Genomic DNA, 24,780 nt, shown 5'->3' with positions numbered 1-24,780 from the left:
AACTGAGATAGGAAAGGCCGAAGGTGGAGCAAGGAGTTACATTTTCGAGCAGGGATTTTTTTTTTTTTTAAGATTTAAGAGTCTAGGGACTTTGCTCATGGTCCAGTGGTAAAGAATCCGCCTTGCAATTCAGGGGACGCAGGTTTGATCCCTGATCAGGGAAGTTAGATCCCACGTGCCGCGGGGCAACTAAGCCCGCGTGCCACAACTGCTGAGCTTGCGTGCCTCAACTAGAGCCCTCGTGCTGCAACTAAGACCCGATGCAGCCAAAAATAAATAAAATAAATGAATAAATTTTTTAAAAGATATGAGTCTAAAATTCGAGAGAGAACTCTGGGTTGAAGATCTATATTATCTATCATATATATGTGTCTGTGTATGTATACACAATATGTGTATATGTATATATATGTACATGCATATATACATATATTACTTCTCTATATATATAACATATATAAGTACTCCTGTATACATATATACTCCTATAAACACATATACATGCACATGTATATATACATATATAAACATACTCCTATGTGCATACATTACATATATATGTATGTGTATATACGTATGTGAGCATATATTTGTGTGTATGTGTGTATATTATGCATATACATATGTAATGATTTTATATATACATTATATATATTTTACATATATACATATATGAGTGTTTGTTGTTGGGTTTTTTGGGCATAATTTTAGATTTATAGAAAATTTGCAAAGATAATACAGAGATTTCCCACATACCCCTTACCCAGCTTCTCCTGATGCTAACATCTAAAATAACCATAGTACATTTGTCAAAACTAAAAAAATTAACATTGTTACAGTGCTATTAACTAAACTACAAATTCTATTCCTGTTTCACCAGTTTTTCTATAATGTCTTTTTTCCTGTTCTAGGATCTAGTCCAGGATACCATATTACATTTAAAAATTTCTAATTGACATGTGTTGAATTTTTGACATCAGATGGTACAAAACTAGATACAGTCCAGGATTTATATATGACATAAAGCAAGGATTAGCATTCTCTGAGGCCTGTATATTAAAGATTTCTGTGAGTATGAGGGCTGGTTGGCTGCAGCATATTTCCTTCCCTTCCGCTTTTAAGTCACTGTCCATTGCCATACTCTGTAGCCCCAGTAAAAGAACAGGAAATAAAACCATGTATCCTACTTTTGAGACACTAGTGACCTCTGGTCTGAAGACATGCATGGCACAGACCAGTGTCCTCTAAAGAAAGAGGGAAAGTCAAATTGACCACAAGCCAGAGCTGACAGATCACGTGAGAATGAGGGGTTTGTCTGGATATTCACTACTCAGTCTTCTGCTCTCATTGGAACTGCAGATCTTGGCTTTGTAGAGCCCGTGGCAACAGTTTTCAGCTAGGGTGCTTCTGTAATTCTCACTACCCACTTTCAATAGGGCACAGCCATGTTGTCATAAAAGGACCCGAGACACCCACATGAACAGATTCGTTGGTATTGTAGAGTGTCTCTGGGGGAGCACCTCAGACAGGAAGTGGAAAGTCAGACCTTACATTCTGGTCAGGAACCTGTCCTCTGAGCCTTCTCCCAGTGATGGCTGTGTTCCTGATGCTGAGTGCTGCAGCAGAGGTTGCTGGAAGCAGGTGGCTAATTCTGTATGGCTTTCCGGGCTTGTCTGAAGGAGGGGTCCCTGAGGACAGGAGGCTGATGGCTCATCTCTCACCACGGTTTGTCTAGTCAGGGATTCAGTTCCCTGGCTCCAGCTCTGGTGATAGTATACTGAAATTCCACACCTTCGCCTTACTCTTTTCTGCTAACTCTGCTCATAGCAGTTCACACACTTCCTTTGACTGCCTAGGAAGGCAGAGAAGAAGGAAGCCACTGCCGAAAAAGGTCAACCTGAGCCATACAGAGAACAGAAAATGAGTATAGATAAAGGAAAATTGTTCTGCTGCTGGAAGGCAGTTGAGGATGATGACATTGTTATTGGACTATCTTTATTGTACCTAGATGCTGTTAATACCTTTTTCACACTGTTGTTGATGGTAATTGTTGGTCTTTCATCTCTATTTTGCTGTGATAGATCTGTTTTTTTTTTTTTTTTTGCAGTACGCGGGCCTCTCACTGCTGTGGCCTCTTCCGTTGCGGAGCACAGGCTCCGGACGCGCAGGCCCAGTGGCCATGGCTCACGGGCCCAGCCGCTACGCGGCATGTGGGATCTTCCCGGACCGGGGCACGAACCCGTGTCCCCTGCATCGGCAGGCAGACTCTCAACCACTGCGCCACCAGGGAAGCCCTGTGATAGCTCTTTATTGGAGTTCTTTTTCTTGATTTAATTTAAGAACGCCTTTGAGTTTCCACTCCAACATTTTTTTTCTTTTGTACGCAGAGGAGTTTCTTCCTATTTCTTCTTTATTAGAACCTGTCTTCCCAAAGGCTCCTGCTTACTGATCCAGTGGTCTTCCCTTTCTCTGTAGATGCCTTGTGGCAAGAAGGGAAGGCCTCCGGAGCGGTGTACAGTAGTGAGAAGGAGCTCACTGAACGAACTCCTTGTGAAGGTGAGTGAGTGCCCAGTACGTGGAGTGTGTGGCCCTGCCACTTTAGATTACCACATTTTTTTCTCCTTATTTTTGTAATTAAAAAAAATTACTTAATGAAAGTTTATTGTTAAAATAAAACTAAAGAGGTTTAGAAAGTGTCTCTTTACCCAGACATAGGCAAATATGCGTAATATTGTCAAAGACATCTTCAATCTGTAAAAAAGTAAAAGGTTACTTATGTTTCCAGGCTTCATAGACGCCCTGTGTAGAAGGCAGATTTAGGGAAGGTAGTCCATCATTTGAGATTTTTAATGACAAGGTATATTTTGTTGGATCAGAAGAGACAAAGGATGGAAACTGGATCATAATTTCCTGTACTACCTGAGTCTCAAATCACATGACCTGAGAATGAGCAGTGGTCTCAATTATAATTCAAATAATTCTCATTTTTTGTTGACTTTAAAATTGCCTTTAGCTTTTTCCATTTCTAATCAAATTTATTTTTTAAACCCCACTTCGTCATATAAAATTGGCATTGGACTGCTGGTCTCTAAGTTCTTTGTGTTTTTTTTGTTTTTTTTTAAATTTTATTTATTTATTTATTTATGGCTGTGTTGGGTCTTCGTTTCTGTGCGAGGGCTTTCTCTAGTTGCAGCAAGTAGGGGCCACTCCTCATCGCGGTGCGCAGGCCTCTCACTATCGCGGCCTCTCTTGTTGCGGAGCACAGGCTCCAGACGCGCAGGCTCAGTAATTGTGGCTCATGGGGCTAGTTGCTCCGCGGCATGTGGGATCTTCCCAGACCAGGGCTCGAACCCACGTCCCCTGCACCGGCAGGCAGATTCTCAACCACTGCGCCACCAGGGAAGCCCAGGTCTTTGTGTTTGATTATTGTAACTATGAAACTGCCCATACCTTACTAAATATTATAGGTTTTGCTCAGCTCTATCTTGACATGATACCCGACCTTACTTCTATGCTTAAGAATCTTTCAACCAGTCCTGTTATTTTCCCACATGAACACTAACTCCTGCCTTTTCTCTTTACAGAGTACACCTTGCTCCTATGTTGTTTTCCTTTCCCTCCTGTTCTTAATCATGAATTCCTATTCATGTCTCAAGGTTCCACTCAACAGATAACCTCCAGATCACTCAGGATGTTCATTATTCCCTCTTTAAGGCTCCTTACCCTCATGTACATATGTACATCTGGTATTGCACTTAAAATAGTTGTTCCAGACACTCTACTAAGTGGTTCACATGCATTATCTTATTTACTTATGGCTAGAACCCCATCAGGTAGGTACTATGATTATCCCCTTTAGCATATGTGGAATCTGAGCCTTAGAGAGGTTATTTGACCTAAGAATACACAGCTAGAAGTGATAGGTAAAGCTAAGATTTCAAACTGGGTCTGTTTGGTGTTTTAGTCTGTGCTTTTAACCACATTTATACTTCCTCTCTTACCACATTGTAAAATAATTTTTATGCCTGTCTGTCTCCTCCACTGTATTTTGATCTTCTTTAGATTAGGGAACATGTCTTACCATTTTTCCAGTTTCTATTGTTGTGTCTGATACCTAGAACCTTTTGTTTGTTGCGTGATTCTTTTTTTTATATGAGTGTTTGTTGTTGTAGGTGATATTTAAAGCCATGATCTAGGTGACGTCACCAAGTGCGTGATGAGAAGAAAAGTAGACCAAAAACTGAACCTTGGGGCTCTCTATGATTAAGAGATTAAGGGGTTCAAGAGAAGAGGTGACTGAGGCACCTTTAGAAACATTGTCAGAAATAAGAGAAAGAGCCAAAGCTATAGCACAATATCATTTATGAGGATTAAAATCCACACACAGAACCACAATATAAGAATGCAAGAATACATTGATATATATATGTATATATTAATATATTCCTTTTTGTTGCTAGAGAAAGACTTTTATGTTTTGCTCATTTTTTAAATTGAAGTATAGTTGAATTACAATATTGTGTTAGTTTCAGGTATACAGCATAGTGACTCAGTTTTTTTGCAGATTCTATTCCATTATAGGTTATTATAAGATATTGGGTATAATTCCCTGTGCTATACAGTAAATCCTTGTTGCTTATCTATTTTATGTATAGTAGTTTGTATCTGTTAATCCCATACTCCTAATTTGTCCCTCCCCCTCCCCTTCCCCTTATGTAACCATAAATTTGTTTTCTATGTCTGTGACCCTGTTTCTCTTTTGTATATATATTCGTTCGTATTATTTTTTAGATTCATATCATATGTCATATCATATAGATTTGTCTTTCGCTGTCTGACTTGTTTCACTAAGCATAATATTCTCTAGGTCCATCCACATTGCTGCAAATGACAATATTTCCTTTTTTATGGCTGAGTAATATTCCTTTGTGTATGTGTGTATATATATATATGTGTGTGTGTGATATATATGTGTGTAAATATATATATACACACAACAGATGATTGGCTTAAGAAAATGTGATATGTATATATATAAATATATATATATATATATCTCATCTGTTGATGGGCACTTGGGTTGCTTCTGTGTCTTGACTATTAAATAGTGCTGCTATGATCATTGGGGTACAAGTATCTTTTCAAATGAAAATTTTTTGTATATGGAACCACATAAAACAAATTAGAGGGTTTGCTTGTGTAGAGAAAGGGGAACATGAGTGGGAAATGTAGATAAAATGTAGATAAAGGGAATAAATAAAACAAGAGATCAGCCTTGCCTGGAATGATGATGAAAGTGTGCCATGAATTGAGGAGTGTGATTAAATCTGTTCCTGGTACCTGAGTTCCAAAATAAGTAAAATAAAATAAATCTAGTATGAAATAAAATAGAAATCCCTGGTTATGTTTCTTCCCTTGAGTACTTTTCCTCTCCTGAAAAATACCACAGAGAACACACAATATTTTTAAACCTCTCTTCTTATTTTCTTTTAGTGAACGTAGTCACCAGTGATGGATTCTAAATGTTTGATTAAAATAGTTGAAAAGAGGGAAGTTTAATGAAGCCTGCTTGCTATGGAAGTGAATATAAGATGACTTAAATACTTATTGCTAATTTCTGAGAAGGGAAGAGTACTCATCAGCATAGAAGCCCACTCTAGGTTTGAACGTTGTTCTCCTACCTCTCCTGTACTGCACTTTAACAATAGTGTTGCTATGAAAATAAATTATGTGGGTACATATAGGGAGTAAGTATGTAGAGCCACAGCATTAGCTTTCCTGCAGAAATCACACCCTCATGAGTTTTCTAAATCATAATCATTAGGATTGACACAGCCAATTTAGGAAACTAACGATGATATCAACAAAAGCCAAACATACACATACTTCACACCCAGCCCATTTGATTCCGATGTGTATACTCAACAGAAACACATTCTGTGTTCACCAAAGGACATGTATATAGCACTTTGTGCACTTTTCTGTATATTATACTTACCCTCAAAAAAGTCATTAGGGAATGCCTTTGCTCAGTATGTCCCAGCTGTCGGTGCCAGCAAAACAGGAAGCAGATTTAATCCGGTTTCTTGGGTGGTAAGGATTGCTTTGTGGTCAGTCACAGGCATGCTCAAAGCAACAAATTCAGGTACATGGTAGAATACAAGCATGTGAAGAGCTATGAGAAACCTTCACAACTTCCTCTCTTGGGCCTTAGTTTTTTCCTTGAGAAAGGCTTTCCGTCAAAGTAGTCAATACCCCAACTAAAAGCTAAATAGGAATCACATCCTCAACAGTTGTACCAGTCAGCTTCCTTGAGTCACAATGACCCAACATAAACTAGCGTAGGTAAAAAGGGAATTAGTGGTATCTCTAACTGAAAGTCCAGCTAAGCAAAAATATACGATCTCTCCTTCTCAAACACAGCATCTCTTCGTCTTGAAGGTCAGCCTCTTTGTGAGGATTTTATTCTTTCCCATTGCAGACAAATTTCCTCCATGTTCCTGAGCAAGAGAACCACAAACCAGCCTAGACTTACACATTCCAGGCCCTGCAACCTCAGAAAAAACTGAATTTATTTTTCCCAATGTTGAGCACCTGAAAGAGTTTTGAATAGTTCTGCTAAGGTCATGCTCTTCCTGGAAAAACCATAGCCACTGCACATGGAATTTAGGAATGTCTAGGCCTGGGCCAAATGATAGCGGCCATTGGAAAATACTAATAGTAATCTAATAATAATAGCTAATCGTGGCTAAGCATTTACGGTATGAAGCCATCATTCTAAGACTCTTATATGTATCAAATAATTTCATTCACACAACACACTTAGGAAGTTACTAGTATTTTCCCCATCTCATAGATAAGGAAAGTGAGGTATACAGAAAGCTTAGGTAACCTGCCCCAGTCCCATACCTAGTAAATAGTAAACTCAAGATTAAAATGCAGGTGCCCCAGAACCAATGCTTCCAATTGCTGTGGTGTGTTGCTTTCAAGGTGCCACAACTGACCGCTCCCCAGAACCACAAGGGAAGGGAGAGGAGTGGTTCCTTGAAGCAGAGTATGAGATGCAAAGGAAAACTACCAACATCTCATACAGTGGTTCATTAGTTTCACTTATTTAACTAAACATTAATCCAAAAATTCAACAAATATCTGACAAATGTCTACCATGAGTTAGGTCACACATCATTCCTTAGAGCATAGAAAAAGACGGATTCATTCACTGTCGCCAAATGTCTCCCAGATTATAGATGACAAAGGAGCACAGGAAAGAGTACCTTCTTTACGTGATAAAGCCATTTTGTTTCCAGAGTCTTTCCAAATTGTATTTAAACATGGTTTTTAAAAAATTATTTTATGGCATAAGGTTAGATTTTATAACTTTGCGTAAGTAGCAAATATAAAAGCAAACAAATTAAATTTGTTCAACTGATTCAGCCAGAATCATTTTGTTAAATGAATGTAGATTTTTTTTTCTTCTGAAACTACTATAATGAAAATGTTGCACTCAGGCTCTGAAGAAATTTTTTTAGAGAAATATACTAATAGGTTTTTTTTTTTTTTTATCATCAACTGTGTCAGGCACTTAACTTACATTATCTCCAATATTCTCCAGTTTGAAAGAGATTTTTTAATTAATTTGAAAAATATTTTAACAGTGGCGGCCTGTTGGGATAAGAATGCTGTCATTCAACAGATATTTATTAAGTGCCTGTGTATGGTTTAACTTTGCCTGGTAATCAAAGAAATACAAATTGAAAATATAAAATATCATATTCAATGTCAAATTGGCAAAATTTTTTATATATAATATATTTATGAAGAGAACAAACTATTTTACATTTATGCTAAGTGTAAACTGACAATCTTTGTAGGGTATGGATGGCCTTAAAAATAACTATATCCTCTGACCATTTCACTTCTAAAAATTTGTACCAAAAAATTGCATAGACATATGTAAAGATATGGCTACAATAATTTTCCTCACAGGTTATTTATGACAGCAAAAAAAATGGTAGGCCAAAAAAAAGAACTGTAGGCCAATAATGAATGGTTAAATACATATTGGTATTTTGATACAATGAAATACTATATAGCTATTAAAAGTAAGTTACAGGAAAAATATTTAATGGAATAAAGACATATTCACTTTATAAAACATTAAATGAAAGATATGTGTACTATATAATCCATTTCAGTTTAAAAAATTCTAGACAGGCATAGAATAAAGACCCTGAAATTCTAGTAGTGTTTATTATTTCTGGTGATGAATTTTCAGGTAATTTAAATTTTTTTCTCCTGTTTTTTTTTTAATTAATTAATTTATTTATTTATTTTTGGCTGTGTTGGGTCTTTGTTGCGCACAGGCTTTCTCTAGTTGGGGAGAGCAGGGGCCACTCTTCGTTGTGGTGCACAGGCTTCTCATTGCAGTGGCTTCTCTTGTTGCAGAGCATGGGCTCTAGGCACGCAGGCTTCAGTAGTTGTAGCATGTGGGCTCAGTAGTTGTGGCTCGCGGGCTCTAGAGCACAGGCTCAGTAGTTGTGGTGCACAGGCTTAGTTGCTCCGCGGCATGTGGGATCTTCCCGGACAAGGGCTCGAACCCGTGTCCCCTGCAATGGCAGGTGGATTCTTAACCACTGCACCACCAGGGAAGTCCCTTTTTCTCCTTTTTTTCTTGTATTTTTCTGCCTTTAGCATGTAATAAGAAAAAAAGCAGGTTTTTTAAAAGTGAAAAAAGAAAACTCAAAGTGGCAAGTATATGGGTAGAAATTTGCAGAGGATAGTGAGAGAGCTCACTGAAGCAGCCCTATCCCAGTTCAGGCCACGTGTGAGCAGAGGCTTTTTCAAGGAGGAGAAACTGGGCAGAGGCATCACCTCAACCCCATCAAAGATGATGACATGCAGGGGAACGTGCAAGTGCTGGTACTCATTAGGAAATCAGTCATATTACTTAGTGCACCCTACAGTGTTTATCCAATCCCATAAGAATGCAGACTATTTCTAAAACATATGTAATTGATTTTCACTTTTCTTTGTAGTTCTCCATCATCCACTTATTTATTTTTTCTAACAAATATGGATTCAAATTCTTTCACAATACTGTATACATCTTTCCTTTTTTGGGCAGCTGTGACTGCATTAACATTTAGCCCTTGACGTAATTCACTTATGTTAATCCAGAGCTTGCAAAAGACAGAGATGCTATTTGACTCATCATGGTGCCCAGTATGCAGCAGGCACTCAATAAACACCAGTGTAAAGCATTTTGTTGTAAGTTTCTATTCTCAACTTTTTGTTTTATTAGGGCCTTTTTCCTTGATCAGATATACTAACACATGACTTCATAGTGCAAAATTCCAAACATAAGAAGAAAATACATTTTACTTTCCAAGGGAAGAACCTGAAAAACCTGTGAATAGTCAACTTTCCTTCTTTGAAACCATTTTATACTGTCATATCAATGCAAGTAGGTCTGGAAGGGTGAAACTATCCTCACACCCAGAGCTAGGGAGGTAGATGGAGCCTCCTCAAAAGACTTAATAAGTCCCTCAGAAGCAGTGACATCCAAGATTCACTGATTCTCTGAAGTTACAGCAGCAGCCATTATTAAGATATCTGTGGTTCATAATGAGCCCATTTCTTATAAAGTTTCAAATGGTACAATTTCCAGTGCCTGACACCTAGGGTTAAATCTCTCGAGTAATTAAATTATTAAATGAACAAATGGAAGACAGATGAACAAAAAAAACATTATTTTGCATAATGATGTGAAATACTAATGTCACTGTGGTTTGAGACTTACAAATTAAGGGTCAGTTAGGAAAAGAAATCTATTCTTTAGAAATACATTCAGACCAAACTCAAATACCTACTGAGGCAGGCAGGCAATGCAGTGAAGTGGTAGCAGTTCCAGAGTAAGTGCATGTGTGGACATTACTGAGTGGAGGAGAGGGCGGCATACTGAGGAGAGGGTGCCATCTCAAGGGGGTGAGGCTGACTCAGCTCCAGCCTTTTGTTGCCATGTGGGAAAGCAGGCCCAATTTTGCTAGTTCTTCTGGTTTTTTAAGAGAAACTTGAAGTCTAGATTTTTATTTGAAAACTCCAAAATTCCAAATGTTGGCTCAAAATTTAAAGACAGACTGTGTCTATATGTTTTGAATATATATCTAGCCAGAGGGTCATCAATTTGAAACCTCTCATTTTGACTTTAGTGTGTCTGAAAATATTTAACCTTAGGACATGTGCATGAGTGTTTGTGTGTCTGTGCATGTGTTGTGTGTTTTTGCTACAATAATTACCTGATGGAAACTGAGAAGAACAAGGAGGTAAGTCACACTGTGCAGAGGGTTCGGAAGCACTGAGGTAAGCTAGGCACGACTGTATGTAAAATAGATAACTAATAAGGACCTACTGTATAGTACAGGGAACTCTACTCAGTACTCTGTAATGGCCTATATGAGAAAAGGATCTAAAAAAGAGCAGATATATCTATATGTATAACTGATTCACTTTGCTGGACAGCAGAAACGAACACAACATTGTAAATCAACTAAACTCCAATAAAAATTAATTTTAAAAAAAGTACTGGAGCATGTATCTTTAGGGGAGAGATTGATCAGTTAGATGTGTCAAGCACATTGAGTTATTTCTGAATTTGCAGGTATTCTTCCTTTGTGATTAGGCCTCTGTGTTTGCTAACTGACATCCATATGGAAGTTAGGCTCCCATCCTCCCACAGAGACTGGGAGATACTGATGCTCTCTCTCTTGATGATTACATATTAAAGGCTGGCTCCCAGGTCTTTGAGGAAGACATTCCTGGGTTGTAAAACTGGCAAGAAGCTTTTTAAGGGCTTTACATCTCAACGGGAGCAGAGAAAGAATGTACAACCACAAGTTTTCTAAAGTAAACGCTCTAAGGAAAGGGAGGTCAGGGGTCCAGAGTCCAGAAGAAGCCTGTCTGAAGTTTTGTCCATCTGGAGGGAACATTAAGGCCATCTTGGCCACGGAGTGATGGTAGATGTTGATGCTTAGCAAGCTCTATCACAGTAAATTGGATGTTAAACAAATGCAACTTCTAGCCATTTCAGCCCTAGCTTAACGTCCCCCCCTCCTTTCCCTTACATCCTCTCCACTGTGTGGTGTACCAGGAAACCATGATATGCCAGTAGTAGTGCTATGTAAGATTTCTGTCCATTCAAGAACTTGGAGGAGAAATCTGTTCTGTCCCTGTATTCCTTCCAGGGAATCTACCTGCTTATAACTGTACCAGTACCATGTGCTTTCACCAGCCGTGCAGCCCTGGGAGCCTTGGTCTTTTCATGTCTAAATGGGCATGATAAATACACACTGCACAGCATTTATATGAGCAGTAAATTTGATCTGTATGACAGTCAACATGGTGCCTGGCATATAGTAACAGTTCTCATTTGTGTTATTAGTCTCATAGAATGATGAACATTCTATGACACAAATATCAATAAAATACACAGAGAGGTGAAAGAAAAGTTAAAAGAATCATGACTGAAATCAAACAAAACAGAGCAGAAGAAACTATCAAGGAGGTAGTAACTGCTTCCAAAGTGCCATGCCCTACCCTCCACAATTCCACACTCTTTTCTGCCCAGTTTTCCTTAGTCTTGTTCCTTCAAACTTAAATATTTCCCCATATAGACCTCAAATCGTCATGTTATTTAGCCCAAGGATATAATGCAGTTTTAAAAATCATAATCTTTGGGCTTCCCTGGTGGCGTGGTTAAGAATCTGCCTGCCAGTGCAGGGGACACGGGTTTGATCCCTGGCCCGGGAAGATCCCACATGCCACAGAGCAACTAAGCCCGTGTGCCACAACTACTGAGCCTGCACTCTAGAGCCCGCGTGCCACAACTACTGAAGCCTGTGCGCCACAACTACTGAAGCCCGTGCGCCTAGAGCCCGTGCTCTGCAACAAGAGAAGCCACTGCAGTGAGAAGCCCGCGCACCACAACGAAGAGTAGCCCCCGCTCACCGCAACTAGAGAAAGCCTGCGCACAACAACGAAGACCCAGCACAGCCAAAAATAAAAAAACAAATAAAAAATAAATAAATAAAATCATAATCTTTGTGTATTTCCTTTCATGCATTTATCACTTGTAGCATCTTACCCAATACTATTTACTCTCTGAGGGCCCACGTGAGAGCAAACTGACTCTTCAGGAAGTTCTTTGCAAATTCTCCCCACAAAATGTTTTTCTTTGTTTGTATCTTGGTATCAATTCTAAAAAGTTTTCAAGATTTGGACTCTGGTATTATAACTGTGCTCAGAGTATCCACACAGACGTGTTCTGCTTCATCATCCAATGAACTCTGCCTGTTAGTGGATGTGGCGCTCCAGTGGAAGGAAGCCAAGAGCCTATAGTAGCGATCCTGGGGAAAATTTAAGCAGCTGTGGCCATGTAATTTAAAACCTCCAAAAAGTGTGCTGCGGTCTCTGCACAGCGTTAGTATAACATGAGGGCTGGATATAGCCAGTTCTCATTCTCTGGAGGACTTCTTCGCCTGCTGCAGGAAAGAGAAGGCTGAAAGACAAACCTGGGTGCAGCCGGAAAGGTCCAGATAGATGAGCTTGTGGCATCCATTCCCCAAATTCAGGTACTGTAAACCTTTGTCTGTAAACTTTCTGCAATAAGCCAAACTAAGATTCTGTAAACTGTGGAAGTACCTGAAAAGACAGGGCGAGAGAAGAGAGGAAGGAAAGTGATTATACTTTCGTTGTTTTCTCACATCTTTGTTAAGCCACTATGACAAAGAGAAGTAAAACTGTAAATTAATCTTTTCTCCTTACAGATATTCAAGAGTTGAACTTTACTGTTAATACTCTTCCTGTTAAGTAAAGGAGATTGCAGTAGCATATCAGATAATGCATAATCACATTTCAAAAGAAAATAATTAAAGATTTGTCTAGATTTTTAAGAAAGCTGATTGGGATAAAGCTTTGGGGGTGGGGGAGGTTTGTGCATTCCTATTGTTTGGAAGTTAGTGTTTGAAAGCAGTTTCAGAGTTTGTGTTATTGTTGCATTTAGGTTTTATCTTTGGAGCACCAAAATAACATGCAAAATGTCTAGGAGGACAAACCCTTTGTAAACATTTAAGTGGTGATTAACTGTTACATGAGAGTTAGGATTGGGGGCAGAAAGGAGGCAAAGTTGAACATAACAGGCTCTTAAAATGGACATGGTAAGCAAATGGCTTGAAAAAAATTTTTTTGTAACAGTGCATGATTTTGTATGTAACAGTTTCATTATTATGGATAAAGAAAGACATTGATATACAGAGCTTAAAAATGGGTTAAGAACCGTCTGCAAATGAGTGGGCAACATATGAGAGGAATAAAAACTACAGTCAGAGGCTATCAATCTCACTGGAGCTGAAACAGATTAACTATGGCATTACCACCATGACCAAAATGAGAGCTTCCAGAAAAAAAAGAGGGTCTTCAGGACGAGTCTGTACTACTGTGCAAGGGCTCACGGTTTGAGGACACTCTGGATGATTTTCAAAGCCCTCCTAAGCCTGGCATTTTATAAAAGTGCAAGAATTCCCACTACTGCCTGCTCTTGCAATGGAATTAAAAACGTGCTTTTGGTTTGTGATCTGTAACGGTTTAACAGCAAATTAGAAAGCAAAAAGAATGAAAAGTAGGAAGAAAACTCTCTGTCCCTCAAAAGCCCACAAATGACTAATAAAGTTTATCTTCACATAAATGGGAATTAGATATGCAAGCTTTGACCATTAATCAGATTTATTTCCCAAATCTGAAAAAAACACAACTATATGATATGATTCACATTCCATAGCAAATTATTTGACTCAGAACACACATTTCCCTCTGGTAATGGCTGTGTCCATGAGATTCAGGAGAACGGAGAGGGAAGCTTTCTGGATTCCCCAGTGGCTGGGTGGGCAGGGTTCTGAAGGAGAAAGGAGCACTAACATCCCAAAGAACGTCCCTTCTCCTGGGGCCCTTGAGTTAACTAAGAGCATTGCCAAAGCTTTGGAAATGCTCGATCTTCCTCTCCCTGAAGCATACCCTTGTGATTCAGCTGAGTAAGTACAATTTTCTTGGGGGTTGTCATTCCTAACAACCCTTTAGCTCTCTAATTTGGAGAAAGGAATAGTGAGGCAGGCAGCATGACACAATGGAAAATACACAAGGGTTTGGAATCTGATGAAATTGGATTTGAATCCCAGTCCTGACACTTACTGCAACTTCTCCTAACCTCTCAGAGATTGTTTCCGCATCTGTTAAGTGGATATTTTAACATTATCTGTTTTTTTTTTAACCCTCACCAACTGTGGGGCCTCCAGCTTTCCTGAACCTCAGTTTACTCGTCTGTAACATGGATGTAATCCTATCTGCTCTTTCCTCTTAGAGATGTGACAATTACATAAGCACATAGATGTAATAGTATTATAATGAGAGTGATCTTTGATGATAAATATTAGCAGGGATATGGTAGAACCTTTAAATATATATATATTGTTATTGTTGCTACTACTACCTCAAATAATAATTACATATGAATTATTCTTATGAAGTTTGTACTGTCTTCCTTCCATTGAATGGAATAAGTACTCACCTGACAAGAGTGGTGCATACAACTGATACTAAGAGTTTGGGGGGCCTCATAAGCCACCTATACCCTCATTTTGGTCATGGTGGTAATACCATATGTAATCTGTCAACTCTAGCGAGATTGATAGCCTCTGGCGTAGTTTCTGTTCCTCCCATGTGTTGCCCACTCATTTGAAGACTGTTCTTCCTAACCTATTTCTAAGCTCTGTATATCAGTCAGTCTTTCTTTAGATATAATAATGAAACTGTTACTTATGAAATCATGCATATTCAAATCGGGTCCAAGCCTATTGTTCAATTTCTTTAAGTGCATGTGTCAGTTAACAAATACCAAAAATGAGAATTGAGCGAGGAGTTCTTAATAGATACCTATGGACCTATGGCCCCTTTGTCAGCATAATATAATGTTTTTTTTTTTTTTGGAGTATAGTTGCTTTATGTAATGTTGTATTATCAACATAATGTTTTTGGACAGTAAGGGAAGAGTCTAGACCTTAAGGATGTCAAAGACGTGATAAGACTAAGCTCAGGATGATATGTCTCGCAGCATAAGGCAGAGTGTATTGAAGGGAAGAGAGACCAAGAGTGAACCATCAGGATGCCACACCAAATGAGGTGCTGAGAGTGCCACCTAGATTGTGGCAATGGGAAGAAATGGAGAGGGTTTAATTCAGGAAATATTTCAAAGCAAAAAATGTTTTGGAATGGGCATGAGCTGTGGGCAGCCCTCACTTTCAACTTTAGAAAACTGAGCAAGTCCCCAAAGAAGTGAGGAAAAATATTGAAATAAAAAACTGGCAAATCACTGTTGCTAAGAAAGGCAAACAAATTACATTTTTCTTTGGAAAGAAATACTAAAGACACGAGAGACAATGAGAACAGCAACAAATAACACATCTCTGGTTATTTACCGCTTAACAAATGCTTTTGCATACCCAAGCATGTTTGAAACAATAGAAAGCAGAGCAAAAATAGAGAATCATTATGAAATGTATTTTTATTATAGATAAGAAAGTCAACGTACATTTTTTTCATATGGCGAAAAACATCAATATTAATTAGTTTTATCCTAAGTGTTGTCTCAATAGCAAGAACTAGAAGTTAAAATCAAAACAGAATTCTCATTTTGGGTCCTATTTTTCTATCTGTTACCCACTAAAGGTATAGCTTCATTTGTAAAATAACTGTCCTTAAAAAATTATGCAGAGATGTAGTGTTATTTTAAATTTCCTAGGAGAAAAGTTTATCTCAAACTATGGTTGGAAGAGATGTTTTAAGTTAAAAAAATAATTTGTACTGTGATATATGCTACTCCCAAATCATCTACTTTGAGAGTTCAGATTTTCACATATGGATTTATGGATTTTTTAATATATATTTCTCTCTCTCCTCCCTCTTCACCCCCCCACTCTCTTTCTATCTATAGATACATACACACATACATACATACACACATGCACATATATTCTCTCTCTATATATAAACACACATTCATACATGCACATATATTCATCACATATATATCTTAATATGAAATGCTAAAGAAAAGTACTGAGTGATGTTCTGTATTGCAGGACAAAGAATCCTACAGAATTCCTGAAACGGTTAGGGGCCCTCCACAGTGGTGCTTCTGGAGCTGGCTTGTACCAGCCCATGAGAACCAATTGTTAGCATCTCTTCCCAATTCCACATTCAGTGGCATCATGTTGGTAGCTTAAAATTGGCCATGATGGAATTATTTATATCACAGAAATCAATAAATCCTACAAATCAAAACACACCTTTAGGGTTTCCCTGGTGGCGCAGTGGTTGAGAGTCCGCCTGCCGATGCAGGGGATGCGGGTTCGTGCCCCGGTCCGGGAAGATCCCACGTGCCGCGGAGCAGCTGAGCCCGTGAGCCATGGCCGCTGAGCCTGCGCATCCGGAGCCTGTGCTCCGCAACGGGAGAGGCCACAAGAGTGAGAGGCCAGCATACCGCAAAAAAAAAACACCTTTACTCCCTACCCCAGCCAGTTATTAAACATTTATCGGGACACTGCTGTCCTTGGAACACACTTTCAGAACTACTGATATAGAGAATGCAGTATGCTGAGAAAATGTATACAGAAATAAAAATGATGAGAGAGAAGATGACAGCTTTGAAGGACAAGAATAAAAATCGATCTAAAAATAAAAGGGGATTCTTAAGATAAAACCTGAACAAATGGAATAGAAGCATTTAAAAAGAAAAATATCCATCAGATAAACCCAAATTGAGGGACATTATATAAGATAAATAACTAAACCGTATTCTTCAAGTGTCGAGGTCATGAAATACAAGGAACTACTGACGACTGGCACAGATTTGAGGAGACTAAGGAGAAATGACAACTGAATGCAATATGGAACCCTACATTGGATCCTAGAGCAAAAATAAAAGGACATGAGTGGAAAACTTGATGAAATTTGTATAAAGACTTTAGTTTAATTAATAGAAAAAAAAAAAGAGGGCTTCCCTGGTGGCGCAGTGGTTAAGAATCCGCCTGCCAATTCAGGGGACACAGGTTCGAGCTCTTGTCCAGGAAGATCCCACATGCTGTGGAGCAACTAAGGCCGTGAGCCACAACTACTGAGCCCATGTGCCACAACTACTGAAGCCCACGCACCTAGAGCCTGTGCTCTGCAACAAGAGAAGCCACCACAATGAGAAGCCCGTGCACCATGACGACGAGTAGTCCCCGCTCGCCACAATTAGAGGAAGCCTGGGCGTAGCAATGAAGACCCAACACAGCCAAAAGTAAATAAATAAATAAATTTATTTAAAAAAAAAAGAAGGAAGGAAGAGAAAAACACCTTCCTTGGCTGAGAAAAATCTAAGTTTTAATGTTCAAAAGGTTGACCATGTTCCAGGAAAAGTTAATTGAAAGAACACAGTTAAGTTTGGAAGATGTTTTTAATTTCTCAGAGAAAAGGAAGTTCATGCCAGCATCTTGGCAGAAAAATATAGGTTACCAACAAAGGAAGAGAAAAATCAGGCTGGCTTTAGACTTCTCTTTAACTTGAAATAGTAAAGATTATGGAGCAACATTTGTAGGGTTTTAAGGATAGAGTAAGGGACATGATTCAAGAACCATACACCAAGAGAATTTGTTGTTCATCCTTCAAGACAACAGAAAGTCATCTTCAGAAAGTAATGACTGAAAATCTAATACTTGCACATCTTTCCAGATAAAGAGTTTTTAAAACTATATTTCCAGTCATCATAGGGTGAATCAAAATCAAAATTAAAGAATAAGGAAATTGTGGAAAAAATGGACCATCAATGAATGTTAAAACTAGAGTTAGGACTACATAATCATTATAAATATGATTACAATGTTGAGTTCAAACACCAAAAATCAACATTAAAAGGAAAGTTAAATGATTAACAAAAATCACAATTAATAGGTATTTACATATAGGTGCGTGGAAGTAGAAGAACATCAAGTTCAAGGGAGAATTAAAGTGTATCAGATCTCTTGCCTAACACAGGGGGAGCCAAAGTTACTGTTTCATTGTGACTTTGATAATCAGAGAAATGCATGTTAAAGCATGTTTTTAAAAAACATACAAATATCCACTAGTTAGAATACACAAGAGAATATGCATATATCTTTGAAATGCATTCAGATTATAGAAATAACACTTTTATAGCAAAAGGCAGAAAAGATGAGTACAGTGCAGTAACGTAAAAAATAAAAAAATCTAAAACATAAAGCAAGATGATAAAAATAAGACCATACACTCAGTTTTGACAAGAAATATTAGTCTTTTAAACTTCCCTCTTAAAAAGGCAAAGAGATTGAAATTTTTAAAAATAGAAGTTAGCTATGTGCTGCATGTAAAAGATAAACCTAAAATACAGCAACACAAAGGTTAAAAATATGGGTATACATAAAGTTATTCCACAAAAGAAACCAAACGTGACTGTATAAATAACAGATTAAAAAGAATTTAAGGCAAAGAAATATCAACCAGGATAAAAAATATAATTTTATGTGAACAACTGCTACAATCTATAATGAAACATACTACTTATTAATCTTTACATGTAAAATAAAAAAAATAAATTAATAGAAGCTTTGTCATAATAGGCAACTAATATATCACTTATCTATGACATATCGAGAATTTATACATATATGTGCATATACACCTAGAAATGTTCTCTGAAAGAAACTCTTTTGTTTTAAACATTCATGGATGATTTACTGAAATTGAGTATATAAACTAGTCCACCAAGAAATCTCAATAAATTTCAAAAAGTAGAAATAATTCAGTCCACATTTCTTGACCACAGTGTAAAAAACTAGAATTAAAAACATAAGCTTAATTAAGAAACTTCAACAATTTGAAACCCAAAATCCTCTTCTAAATAATTATTAGGTCAAAGTGGTAATCAACATATAATCAAATATACAACAGTTTGGTTAGAAAATGAGAACAATATTTATCAAATCTTATAAGCTTTGCCTAAGTTCTTCTTTAGAAGTAATTTCATAGCTCTATTTTTTATTTTAAAAGGAAAGAAATCAAATCATACAAATGAAAAGTTTAAAAAGATACAGGTACATCAGGCCCAAGTCCAAAAGTAACCATTTAGAAAATATAATGAGAAATCATAATCAGAAAGGATACTATTCACAATGGCAATGAAAAAGACACCACAGACTATCCATGTGAATAAAACAAAATTTTGAGACATTTAAGAACATTTGAAAGAAAAATTTTAGAAGTATACTATGTTCCTGACAGGGAGACTAAATATTATAAAAATATGGATTATTCCCAACTTATTTTACCTTTAATTATTGACATACTGGTAAATATCTTACAGCTGGTTCTTCAAAAACATGTATGCATATAAATGTATATATGTTTACTGTAAATTTGTACATCTTACTATTTTCTTAAATAAATTTTTTAATTTAATTTTATTTATTTTTGGCTGCGTTGGGTCTTTGTTGCGGTTCGCAGGCTTATTGCAGTGGCCTCTCTTGTTGCAGAGCACAGACTCTAGGTGCTCAGGCTTCAGTAGTTGTAGCACGTGGGCTCAGTAGTTGTGGCTTGTGGGCTCTAGAGCACAGGCTCAGTAGTTGTGGCTCACGGGCTTAGTTGCTCCACGGCATGTGGGATATTCCCGGACCAGGGCTCGAACCCGTGTCCCTTGCATTGGCAGGCGGATTCTTAACCACTGCGTGACCAGGGAAGCCCACCTCTTACTATTTTATATTAACTATTTTACATATATAAAAGATGTACAGCACACAACTTACAAATAATAACATACACAATACTGTTTATTGCTAATTTCATATAATCAGTTGATTCTCACACAATGTTTTCATTCATTGACTTTTGCCAAACTCATAAATATAGCTAGTACTTTTGTCTTCTCCTATGTGCACATAAAGGAAGAATAAAATTGTTCACTCTGATGTATTTCTTTTTTTTAACCAAAAAATAAAGTTCAAAAGCTTGAGGAATGGGTATAATTCCAATATGAATATTTTTATTTATATTAATGGGTAAGACTAAAATAAAACCACAAAGATTTATGTCCAGATTTCACTCATCCATCAATGATGTGACAGTTTTCAAGTACTGAAAAGATATTTCCTCACCTTTTTTGTGCTAATCATAATGTTGCAGCTACAGACATGACATACTTTTTTTCAATATTTTTTATTGAAGTATAGTTGATTTACGATGTTGTGTTAATTTCTGCTGTACAGCAAAGTGATTCAGTTATACATATATATACATTCTTTGTTAATATTATTTTCTGTTATGGTTTATCATAGGATATTGAATATAATTCTCTGTGCTATACAGTACGACCTTGTTGCTTATCCATTCTATACATAAAAGCTTACATCTGCTAACCCCAACCTCCCACTCCATCCCTCCCCCAAACCCCTGCCCCCTTGGCAACCACAAGTCTGTTCTCTATGTCCGTGATTCTGTTTCTGTTTCATAGGTAGGTTCATTTGTGTCATATTTTAGATTCCACATATAAGTGATATCATATGGTATTTGTCTTTCTCTTTCTGACTTACTTCACTTAGTATGATAATTTCTAGTTGCATCCATGTTGCTGCAAATGGCTTTATTTCATTCTCTTTTATGGCTGAGTAGTATTCCATTGTATTATGTATCTTCTTTAACCATTCATCTGTCAATGGACGTTTAGGTTGTTTCCATGTCTTAGCTATTGTGAATAGTGCTGCTATAAAATAGCGATGCATGTATTTTTTGAATTATAGTTTTCTCTGAATATACGCCCAGGAATGGGATTGTTGGATCATATGGTAATTCTGTTTTTAGTTTTCTGAGGAACCTCCATAATGTTTTCCATAGTGGCTGCACCAACTTACATTCTCACCAGCAGTGTGGGAGGGTTCCCTTCTCTCCACACCCTCTCCAACATTTGTTATTTGTAGACTTTTTAATGATGACCATTCTGACTGGTGTGAGGTGATACCTCATTGTAGTTTTTTTAATTGTTGATTTCTGATAGTTACCTTTTTTTAATTAATTTATTTATTTATTTATTTTTGGCTATGTTGGGTCTTCATTTCTGTGCGTGGGCTTTCTCTAGTTGCGGTGAGTGGGGCCCACTCTTCATCGCGGTGCACGGGCCTCTCACTGTCGCGGCCTCTCTTGTTGTGGAGCACAAGCTCCAGACGTGCAGGCTCAGTAGTTGTGGCTCACGGACCTAGTTGCTCCGCGGCATGTGGGATCTTCCCAGACCAGGGCTCGAACCCATGTCCCCTGCATTGGCAGGCAGATTCTCAACCACTGCGCCACCAGGGAAGCCCTCATTGTAGTTTTGATTTGCATTTCTGTAATAATTAGCGATGTTGAGCATCTTTTCATGTGCCTATTGGCCATCTGTATTTCTTCTTTGGAGAAATGTGTATTTAGGTCTTCTGCCCGTTTTGGGATTGGGTTGTTTGTTTTTTTGTTGTTGACTTGTATGAGCTGTTTGTATATTTTGGAAACTAAGCCCTTGTCGGTCACATCGTTTGCAAATATTTTCTCCCATTCTGTAGGTTGCAGACATGACACACTTTTAATCTGCTATCTTGTCTTCTCCAGTCTAAACAATCAACAAAAAAATAAATCAAACCCTAATTTGTATTGTATGGCATTTTTCATGGTACAGAACACTCCCATTTTGGCTGGTTCTAAGCTACCAATGAGAGGGGTCACTGAACATGGAGTTGGGAAGAGATGCAGAGTGCTGTAATATTTTAACCATACAGATACAATGATCATAACCTCTAGAACATAGATGATAGTAACATGTACAAAAACATTAGAAGGTGATGAGTTTTTAGTATGTACTACCTATATAAAAATTTTAGATATATAAAGAGGTATCACACATCACTTGAGAAATTTTTATTCAATAAATGATGCTGGAATAATTGTTTAGTTATTTAACAACTCTTTTTTTTAATTACTGAAGTATAGTTAATTTACAGTGTGTTAGTTTCGGTGTACAGCAAAGTGATTCAGTTATACATACAAGTATACATATATATATTCTTTTTCAGATTATTTTCCATTATAGGTTATCAAAAGATATTGAATAGGGTTCCCTGTGCTATACAGTAGGTCCTTGTTGTTCATGTGTTTTATATACAGTAGTGTGTATATGTTAATCCCAAACTCGTAATTTATCTCTCCCCCTCCCCTGCCCCACTATCCCCAAGGGTTTAACAACTCTTGATGTGAAAAAAAAGATATTCTTAGCTCATGGACTGCACTAAAACAGGCTTTGGGCTGCACAAGTCATAGTTTGATGAACCTGTTAGATCACTGCTTCATTTATCTACCAAAATTAATTCTAGGTTGATTATAAATTTAAATAAAAACAAATCATAGGGCTTCCCTGGTGGCGCAGTGATTGAGAGTCCGCCTGCCAATGCAGGGGACACGGGTTCGTGCCCCGATCTGGGAAGATCCCACATGCTGTGTAGCGGCTGGGCCCGTGAGCCATGGCCGCTGAGCCTGTGCGTCCGGAGCCTGTGCTCCGCAACGGGAGAGGCCACAACAGTGAGAGGCCCGCGTACCAAAAAAACATCATACAAGAAAAAAAATAAATGTATATCAAATGCCTGGAAGGAGGAAAACCCTCTATTTTTTAAAAGACTCATGAAAAATTTCAAAGGAAATGTTTGATAGATTTGACTGACTAGAATATGGAAAGTCAATTAATGAGATAAAGCAAATATGTTACCACCTTTTTTAGTCTTGCATGTTTCCAGAAAATGGTTAGAGAGAAAAGATAAGGAAAATTACCACCTATAATTTTCTCTGTTTAAGCTTCTCTAAATGCCTCACTGTTATTTTTCGAAGGATCTCAAAAAAGTTACATTCTCAAAAATGGTTCATTCTTTCACAGTAGTTTGAAAACTGTTTTGAATCTCTCCCAATATGAGCATATACTCTTCCTGATTAGTCTTTTTCTTGGTGAAAATAAAGAATAATTGAATGACGTAAATTTTTGATAAAATTGAATATTCTGTCAACTCTTAGTGATGTCTTATATTCTCCTTTCCCTTCTTCTCCAAAGAAGTGCTGGCTTGTCAACAGTCCATAGATCAAAAAAACGCAAGCATCAGGTTTCCTGGAGGTGATGGGGGTCCCAACAGGTAACCAGAGCATGGCAACAGGGAACCTGGCTCTGCAGTGCTCAGGGTCTAAGGAGGCAGGATATTGGGGTTCTGTTGTAGAGAAGTCCAAACACTGGACTGGGATTGATGGGCCAGGCTCCAAAGCCCAGGAACGAGGACCAGAAAGAGATAGGCAGAGCCTAACTCAACCTACTGGGCAAACTGCTACAAGAGTGACCCCCAAATACTGGCCAAGGCAAGGCTAAGGAGGGAGAGGTTAGGCACTAGCTTGGGGACTTGAAAGCAGTCCTGTTATCAGAATAGGGGTACCAAGGTGGTGGGGTGTTAGTAAAAGGATCACTGCCTTTGGGGAATACTAGAGCAAGTCAGAGCCTAGAGGAGCATAACTATTTTCAGTGTAATACAGATAACACAAGCATTACCTCGGCAGGAGTCGCATTGTCCTGTTGGTGATAGTTGTGTTAGATAGATTGAGATACAGGACTCCTGGACAGCTCTCAGAGATGTATCTCATTGATTCATCGTGCATAAAAACACAGGGAAGAATCTTATCAAAGTCTAACAGGCTTTGCTATTTCCCTATTATCTCTCTATTATCTCACTCCCTACTCCAAAAAAGTATATGCGAGTCTTGGTCTCTTCATAGTCTCTGTTATCATTTATAAATCAAATTAAGTAGAAGGTGATGGCTTTGCTTGAAGGTTCATTACTCCCTCCCGTTCCCTTTCTTTGGAAATAAAATCCCATTGCATCACAATGACACTTCACTAAAATCTGAACCCTTGCCAGTTCAACCCTTTGAGCTCGTGTCAAAGTGTCAAACACTCCTGACTCGTTAGATACATGCAAATGATTAAAAGTGGATCCATTTTTAAATTTACTAAAATCATTCTGAAAGACAGGATGAAACTCTTTCAACTGGACTTCATTAAAAAGTGAGTCCAGGGCTTCCCTGGTGGCGCAGTGGTTGAGAGTCCAGCTGCCGATGCAGGGGACATGGGTTCGTGCCCCGGTCCGGGAAGATCCCAATGCCGCGGAGCAGCTGGGCCCGTGAGCCATGGCCGCTGAGCCTGCGCGTCCGGAGCCTGTGCTCCGTAACGGGAGAGGCCACAACAGTGAGAGGCCCGCGTACCGCAAAAAAAAAAAAAAAAAAAAAAAAAAAAAGTGAGTCCATATTTACACATGTATATTGATACAGAGGTGTGTGTGTGTGATTAAGTTTCTGTGGTTCTGTTACTGAAGGTATTAAAACAGCTAAACAGCCTTGCACCAAATTTACGTTAAGTTTGAGATGTCCTGAAGTAAAATATAGGCTGCATACGTGTTGGACATGAAATTCAATGCAGGGGGTACTGCAGGGGAGAATATCAAAGATTCAGGGAACCCTCTCCCAGAGAGCTGAAATCCAGTACAAGAGAACAGTGTGACTGCAACATGAGAAAAACACAGAGTGATTTCAAGCATGAGCCCTAAATTGACATTTGCAAGACAGATGTGTTTCAAGCTT

The 24,780-nt window shown here is 38.1% G+C and overlaps 2 protein-coding genes across 6 annotated transcripts in view; one reads left to right on the top strand and one right to left on the bottom strand.

The window, feature by feature from the left end:
* Positions 1–24,780, bottom strand: part of FBXL13 (F-box and leucine rich repeat protein 13) — a gene marked incomplete at its 5' end in the record, with an annotated part of 181,607 nt that overhangs the window by 66,783 nt on the left and 90,044 nt on the right. Inside the window, 2 exon segments of the mRNA XM_079931715.1 lie at positions 12,567–12,696; positions 23,696–23,796. Coding sequence (XP_079787841.1) covers positions 12,567–12,696; positions 23,696–23,796 — 231 coding nt within the window.
* LRRC17 (leucine rich repeat containing 17) overlaps positions 1–24,780 on the top strand; it is a 163,347-nt gene that overhangs the window by 55,089 nt on the left and 83,478 nt on the right. For 3 of the 5 annotated variants that reach the window (XM_079931725.1, XM_079931721.1, XM_079931724.1), the window contains exon 1: positions 12,462–12,626. The exons of 1 other annotated variant lie outside the window; for it this stretch is intronic. The gene's annotated coding sequence lies outside the window, so the exon portion shown is untranslated. Of the gene's footprint in view, positions 1–12,461; positions 12,627–24,780 lie in introns of those variants that run through there. One more of the 5 variants, XM_079931722.1, reaches the window with a different exon arrangement.

Source organism: Stenella coeruleoalba (assembly GCF_951394435.1).
Source record: "Stenella coeruleoalba genome assembly, chromosome: 9".
Taxonomy (NCBI): Eukaryota; Metazoa; Chordata; class Mammalia; order Artiodactyla; family Delphinidae; genus Stenella; species Stenella coeruleoalba.
This window is presented reverse-complemented; position numbering and strand designations above follow the sequence as displayed.